Source organism: Lathyrus oleraceus, chromosome 2, assembly GCF_024323335.1.
Source record: "Lathyrus oleraceus cultivar Zhongwan6 chromosome 2, CAAS_Psat_ZW6_1.0, whole genome shotgun sequence".
Classification (NCBI taxonomy): domain Eukaryota; kingdom Viridiplantae; phylum Streptophyta; class Magnoliopsida; order Fabales; family Fabaceae; genus Lathyrus; species Lathyrus oleraceus.
In genome coordinates, this window is record NC_066580.1 from 312,871,697 (window position 1) to 312,879,241 (window position 7,545).

Genomic DNA, 7,545 nt, shown 5'->3' on the forward strand with positions numbered 1-7,545 from the left:
TCCATTGTCTTTATATTTTAATATGATTTGATTTTCATTTGAAAGAGAATCTTTAGCTTTTGTATTACTGTCTTTTCGACCTTTAGTAATTTACACTGTACAATATCAAGTGTTTCTAGAAGTACAGTGAGTAATATGATGTTGCCTTCAAATGTAGTGTAGTAAATTTCATTTAATATATATTTAGACATTCGTGCTGCAAATATTATGTTTCAGATGAGAAAGTCTTGAAAAAATAATACAGTTGAGTAAAAAAATAATAATACAGTAAAAAATTTGTAAACATTACTGTATTAAATTTGGTGGTGAGGTGCAGGCCTGAAAACATTGCTACTTAGCATTGTTTTAAGGTTGCTAAGAAGCTCTGACAATTAAAATTATATCTAACTCAAACTGTTTACTCAAGTAACAGAGAACCTGTGAAAAATTTCAAACAAATATACTAATGATAATTTCCATATTTAAATCTTTAAATGAAAGATAACAAACATTCTAAATAAGTATAATTCATAACTTCAATTTTATTGAATTTGTAATCAACAAACAGTACCAAAACACTAAAGTTTTTTCAAGGCACTGTTGAAACACCCTTATTTTACTTCCATCAATCGATCTTATTCTATTTTAACATTTGATAGCCTCTTTACCAATTCATTGAAATCATCATCCATGCCAAGCATACTAACCCTAACAAACTTTGAATCAGCACCAAATCGTTCCCCTTCTCTTGAACAAATATTCAATTTTCTTAGATAGTTATGACCATCTTCGTTTCCCTCGCATTTCAGCCAAGCAAAACCTGTAGGAATCAAACAAAATATGTCTAATCAAACCAAACCTAAAGTTACAAAATGACAACTAAAGAGATGACAGGGTTGAAAAAGGCTTCAAGAAATGGGAAATAAATTACTAGGGTATGTTTCAGATATCTCATTGGTGAAGTTACAGTAAGCCTTTGGATACTTGGTTACAGTGAAAACCATGCTTTGCTCAACAGCTTCCCTAAATTTCTCCCACCTTTCCTTCACGAGACGTTTGCTATATTCAAAGAAGAGTTCAGATTCACTGGACTTGAAATTTTGGTAACCATCACAAACCACTCCAATGATCTTGGCAGCTCGTGTTTGGGATTCTTTTGACACCCCCATCGAACTCGACTGCACAAATGTTGCCATCTTTTTAGCAACTTCAATGTCCTTCACAATAGCCCATCTTAACAAAAACAAATATCAAGCTTTAGCATATAGTAATAACTAAAAAACACAAATGCCTTCTATATAGGAGTTTACTACATTTGGTTCACGAACTCACCCGATGCGAGAACCAGCATGACCGGTGCATTTGGAGAATGTGAAGAGCATAACATCATCATCAGCCTCGTGAGTAATCGGAGTAAATTGCGGCCAATAATACGCCAAATCATGAATCAACTTCCCTTCAGCTACAGAGTTCACCACCGGTTCACGAAGAGTCCCGTCAGGGTTGTTCGGGGAGGTCACCACCTCGATGTAAGGTTCGTTTTTATCATACACAGCAGCATCATCACCCCATTGAAACATCCTTGAATTCAATATATTAATCACATTCTTGTATTCCTATAAAATAAAATCAAACACATTGTTAATTAACCTTCTATCAGACACGACTTGGATTTCTCCCGATCAACGAAATGTTACCGAGTAATAGGGAGCGGCAGCAACAACATTGACAGGGTGATCAGGGACATCTAAAGGAGACAGAGCAAACAAAGAAGCTTGAAAGAGCTGAGATGAACCATTTCCAACGACTATGTATCTATCTTTGGTCACAGCATTTCCAACCAAATGGTGAATTCTTTCAATGACATCTTTGAGTTCTGGCAACATGAACCAACACATGTTACTCAAATCGCTATAGTAACTCATCAACTCCCATCCTTTAATCACTACCGTACACTCGTCATTCATCTGCTTCCAGTATGACTCAAATGCCAATGGATCACCCCTGTTAATTGAACAATCTTATATATAAAATCATTCATCTATCAGATAAGAAATCTAAAAACTAAAGTGAATTCAAATATATAAAATAATAATGAGATTATATAGATAATTACTTCTGAGCATCAATGATGGAACAAGGGAAGACATTATTTGTGAGAGGATGAGAAGGAGAAGAAGAAGCCTTAGCCACCACCATGCTTAGTTATTGATTGAAAATGGAAGCTTCACTCTTGGTGTTTCCCCTAACCTCAATGTTCTTGAGTTATATAATACTAACTGCTCAATTATGATTATGTAAGCTACCTATAACAGATAAGGATCATCGTGATGCATTGGAAATTGTTTAATAAATAAGGTTATGTCTTATTTACAATATTGTCTATTTACTTTGTTTTTAAGTGGCATGTCCAAGTTAAATGAAAAACTTATAAGAAAATGGATGAAGTAATGTATAATAAGGAAATGATAGAAAATGTATGAATAATTAGAACAATATGCCGGCATATGGATTCCTTGGCACCAAGGAACATATACTTCCTCCGTTTTTTATTATAAGTCAGTTTTTTTACTTTTCACACGTATTAAGAAATGTAATAATTATGATATAAAAATGAGAAATTATGAAAGATTTTACAAAATTGTCCTTTATTAATGGTATTAAAAAGACAAATTGATATAATTAAAAGGAGAGAGAATAATAAATATTTAAGGATATAATAGGAAACATAATATTAATCATTTATTGGTATTATAAAACGACTTATATTTATATTGTGATACAAAATATTTGTTCAAAGTCATTTATAATTAAAAAAGAGAGTTTTGTATTAATTATGAAGCTTGCATTCATAGCTTCAAGAAGTTACGTTTAAAATAAGTTGGGACGTGACAAATGTGACTACAATACAAATACAAACACAAACAGACACTTACAATAGTGAAATAGTATAATATGTCCGAAATTTGCCATGCAACTTGTATAACTCACATTTTCGTAGAGTGTATTCTCTACTCTAATAGTGTTTAATGAATACTTATATGAGTAATTGCATATTATATACTAATGAGGTGATCATTACGAAATTTCAATATACAATTGTGTTTGATGTGCGTCAAATGTATATCAATTAAGTTAATATTTGTTGTCTTTCTTTCTCTCCTATTTTTTTAATTTGTAAATTTGTTTTAGGCATATATGTTTGTCTTTCTCTTATATTTCTCATTTACTATGATATGTATTTATTACGAAAAATTGAAGATTTTATCTCATATCTCATCTATAATTTTACCCCTACAAAATATTTTTAGTCCTATAATACTTATACCAAAATTTTCAGATTACTTCAAATTTTTTTTAGAAATTTTGTTAGATGCAACAAGAATTCAATAAAAAATAACTAATAATACTGTGAATGACTTGTTTATTCTCTGTGAAATGCAGTAAAATAAATATGGAACAAAATGAACGTAACAAACTACAACCCACTTTTAGTTAGAAATAAGGAAACAAACTATCCTAAAAACTAGGACTCTTATTTAACTAAAGACTTATCATTCCCTCAGTTGAACTAGACTGCATTTGCAGCTAGTTAACATGTGGTAGTTCACACATTCCAAGCCTCCTTCTTAGCTCCCGAAATAGCTCCAATTTGAGCGGTTCGGTGAAAATGTCGGCTATTTGCTGTCTTGTACCACAAAACTGAAGTTACACAACTCCATCATTCACTAGCTCTCGTAAAAAATGGTAGTGCACACTAAAGTGCTTGCTCCTGCCGTGCATCACCGGATTCCTCACCAACTTAATTGTTGAGCTATTGTCACAAAAGATGACAGTACTCTCACTACCCATGTAGCCAATCTTCTTTAGCACCCTTTGCATCCATATTGCTTGACAACTACTTCTTGCAGCTGTAATGAATTCAGCTTCAGTTGTGCTTAGTGTTACGATAGGTTGCTTTCGAGAAGACCAAGTCACAACTGCTCCACTTAGCATAAAAACATAGCCTGAGGTGCTTATTCTATCTTCCACTGATCTGGCATAATCGCTGTCAGTAAAACCAATCAACTCATGACTTCCTCCCCTTCTGTAAAGAATGCCAAACGTTGTTGTACCTTGCAAATATCGTAGAATTCTCTTGGCTGCCGAATGATGAGGTTCTGTAGGCCTTGACATATACCTGCTTAATAAGCTTACTGCATACATTATATCTGGTCTCGTAGCGGTCAAGTACATCATGCTCCCAATCAGATGCTTGAAGAATGAACCATCTATCTCCATACCATTTTCATCTTTGGAGATTTTGAATCCTGGAACCATTGGATTTTCAACGGAATTGCTATGCTCCATTCCAAAACGCCTCAACACTTTCATCACGTACTTTGCCTGACTGATGAATATACCACCATCAATCTGAACTACCTCAATACCAAGAAAATACTTCATCTTACCCAAGTCTGTCATATCAAATTCCTTCATCATGGACTCTTTGAATCCAACCATCATATTCTCATCATCTCCGGTATAAATTAAATCATCAACATACAAGCTAATGATTAAATGTGTACCTTATTTGTTGACTTTGGTAAATAAAGTTTGCTCGCTGTCCTCCTTCCCAAAACCTTCCTTTCTGAAATATGATTCAATCCGGCTGAACCATGCTCGTGGTGCCTGATTGAGTCCGTACAAAGCTTTGTTGAGATTGTATAACTTATGTTCCTCATTCTTTATTTCATAACCTCTTGGTTGGTCCACGTACACATTCTCAGTTAATTTCCCATGAAGGAAAGTCGATTTCACGTCCAGCTGAAACACACACCATCTTTTTTGTGCTGCAAGTGCTAAAATCATTCGAATCGTGTCCATGCAAGCTACGGGAGCATATACTTCTTCATAATCAACTCCGTATTCCTGAGCATACCCTTTTGCGACCAAGCGAGCCTTGTGTTTGTCCACTTCTCCGAGCTCATTCAATTTTGTTTTGTACACCCATTTGACTCCTATTCTTTTAGCTCCTTTAGGCAGCTCAATAAGATCCCATGTTTCATTCTTTCCAATTGATCTTATTTCGGCATCCATGGTTTTTCTCCATTTCCCCTCCTTTACTGCTTCGTCAAACGAAATTGGATCAGAATGAACGACACTAGTAAACAAGGCTAAGTGAGTTTGTACCTCTTCCCCTTCATCTGAAAAACCATCACCAGAGACAAAATCATTCAAATATGCTGGTGCTCTTCTAACTCGGGGTGTCATCGGAGGAGCCGCTTCATCTTGTTCATTGCCATCACTGGATTCGTCCCTCACTGGAGAAGCTACGTTTTCTTCTTCACTACCATTGTCGGAATCCTCCACCTCTTCACTGTTTCCATCTTCCCATTCCAGATCAAACCTTTTGTCATCTTCAAAGCTCCTTTCCCAGTTCTTCTTCTTCGAAGATGACATCCAGACTAATTATAATCCTCTTAGAGATAGGATTATATAGTCGATATGCCTTTGATTCTTCGCTTACCCCTAAAAGAACACAACAATGGCTCTTATCCTCAAGCTTTGTTCTCTGAGCATCCGGTACATGAGCATGTGATATACAACCAAAGACTCTCAAGTGCTCGACTGAAGGTTTCACCCCACACCAAGCTTCTTTTGGCGTCATTTCTTTCACCGATGATATCGGGCATCTATTAAGAACATAAAATGCCCAATTCACTACTTCTGCCCAAAGTTTTCTTGGAACATTCTTCTTAACCAATAAGCTCCTCACCATATTCATAACGGTTCTATTTTTACGCTCAGTAACTCTATTCTGCTGCGGTGTATATGCAGCAGTTAATTGCCTATTGATCCCATTCATTTCACAATATTCTTTGAACTCATTTGATGTGAATTCACCCCCCACGACCTGTTTTAAGACATTTAATGGGCAAACCAGTTTCTTTTTCGACAAGAGCTTTAAATAACTTAAAGTAAGTGAATGCATCTAACTTAAGAGCAATAAAATACACCCATGCCTTCCTACTATAGTCATCAATGAAGCAAATAAAATACCTCTTGCTACCCTCTGAAACTGGAGATATTGGGCCGCAAATATCAGTGTGAACGAGCTTCAACTTTGATGATGCTCTCCATGTACTTTTCTTTGGGATTACATCTCTATGTTGTTTCCCTTTCAAACAATCGCTGCACGTAATCTCACCCTCGGGAAAACTTGGCAAGCCTCTCACCATGCTCTTTATTTGCAAAGTCTTCAATCCTTTGTAGCTGAGATGACCGAATCTTCGATGCCATAAATGAGCCACGTCTTGAGTGATTACTTGGAGACACTCTTCATCTCTTTCCTTTTTGACTAATTGAGTGTTCGATAGCAACACAAACATTCGATTGGCAGCCATGGTGGTTTTGAAAATCAATCCCTTTGTGTGGTGATAAATTCAACACATATTTGACTGCACCAGTACAGCCAAACCCCTTTCTTACAGCTGCCCAACATTGAGAATATTATTCTTCAATCCCAGTATATAATACACATCCCATACAAGGTGATTCACTCCTTTTACAGTCAATCGAACACTTCTCTTTCCAACAATATTCATGCTTGCACAACTCCCCAATCTTACCACCTTGTTGAACCCCTTTTCTAAATCACAGAAGAGCGATGGATCACAGAAGAACATGCTTTGAAAGTGACTCATGAAGAGGGCTATGGTGGAAGAGGACGAGGAAAATCTGCTTTCAGAGGAGGCCGAGGACAAGGTAGAGGCAGGGGTCGCCTAAACTGGAGCAAATATATGGTTGAGTGTTATAAGTGTCATAAGCTTGGACACTTTCAGTATGAGTGCCAAGCAAATTATGCAAATTTGGATGAATCGGAAGAGATAGTGCTAATGGCGTATACCAATACGCTTGGAGGTGATAGAGACGACATATAGTTTATTGACTCTAGATGAATCACCACACATGTGATTGCTACATCCAGAGTCAATAAACCATACGTCATCTCGATCACCTCCAAGCGTATCGGTGTACGCCATTAGCACCATCTCTTCTGATTCATCCAAATTTGCATAATTTGCTTGACACTCATACTTAAAGTGTCCAAGCTTATGACACTTATAACACTCAACTGTATCTTTTCTCCAATTTAGGCGACCCCTGCCTCTACCTTGTTCTCGACCTCCTCTAAAAGCAACTTTTCATCGTCTTCTTCCACCATAGCCCTCTTCATGAGTCACTTTCAAAGCATGTTCTTCTCCTCCGTCTCCTTTGAATTTTTGCTCATGAACGAGCAGAGAACTTTGTAAGGCATCCATAGAGAGTTGATTTATGTCCTTGGCTTCCTCAATAGAACAAACAATGTAGTTCCATTTATTAGTAAGTGTTCTCAAAATCTTCTCAACGATCTTGACATCACTCACATCTTCCCCATAATTCCTCATGCCATTTGCAACCGTCATTACTCGACCAAAGTAATCATTTATCGATTCGCCCTGCTTCATTGCCAGAACCTCAAATTCCCGGTGTAGACGATTAAGTTGGGCTCTCTACACTCGAACATTACCTTGACACTTCATC

At 36.4% G+C, this 7,545-nt stretch overlaps 1 protein-coding gene across 1 annotated transcript; it reads right to left on the reverse strand.

The window, feature by feature from the left end:
• Positions 1–497: 497 nt before the first annotated feature.
• LOC127119275 (L-tryptophan--pyruvate aminotransferase 1) lies at positions 498–2,248 on the reverse strand. The gene is made up of 5 exons (XM_051049477.1): positions 2,096–2,248; positions 1,677–1,983; positions 1,312–1,595; positions 911–1,212; positions 498–799 (listed from the first exon to the last, which is right to left on the reverse strand). Exons 1-5 carry the CDS (start codon positions 2,176–2,178, stop codon positions 615–617), a joined length of 1,161 nt encoding a protein of 386 aa, XP_050905434.1. The 5' UTR covers positions 2,179–2,248; the 3' UTR covers positions 498–614.
• Between the last annotated feature and the right edge of the window lie 5,297 nt (positions 2,249–7,545).

Bases quoted from the DNA above. Each gene is read 5' to 3' on its own strand.
- LOC127119275 (XM_051049477.1), bottom strand. From the start codon at position 2,178: ATGGTGGTGGCTAAGGCTTCTTCTTCTCCTTCTCATCCTCTCACAAAT. The intron at 1,984-2,095 runs GTAATTATCTAT...TTCAATTAACAG, and splicing joins TCCATCATTGATGCTCAGAA to GGGTGATCCATTGGCATTTG. The intron at 1,596-1,676 runs GTAACATTTCGT...TTTATTTTATAG, and splicing joins CTGCCGCTCCCTATTACTCG to GAATACAAGAATGTGATTAA.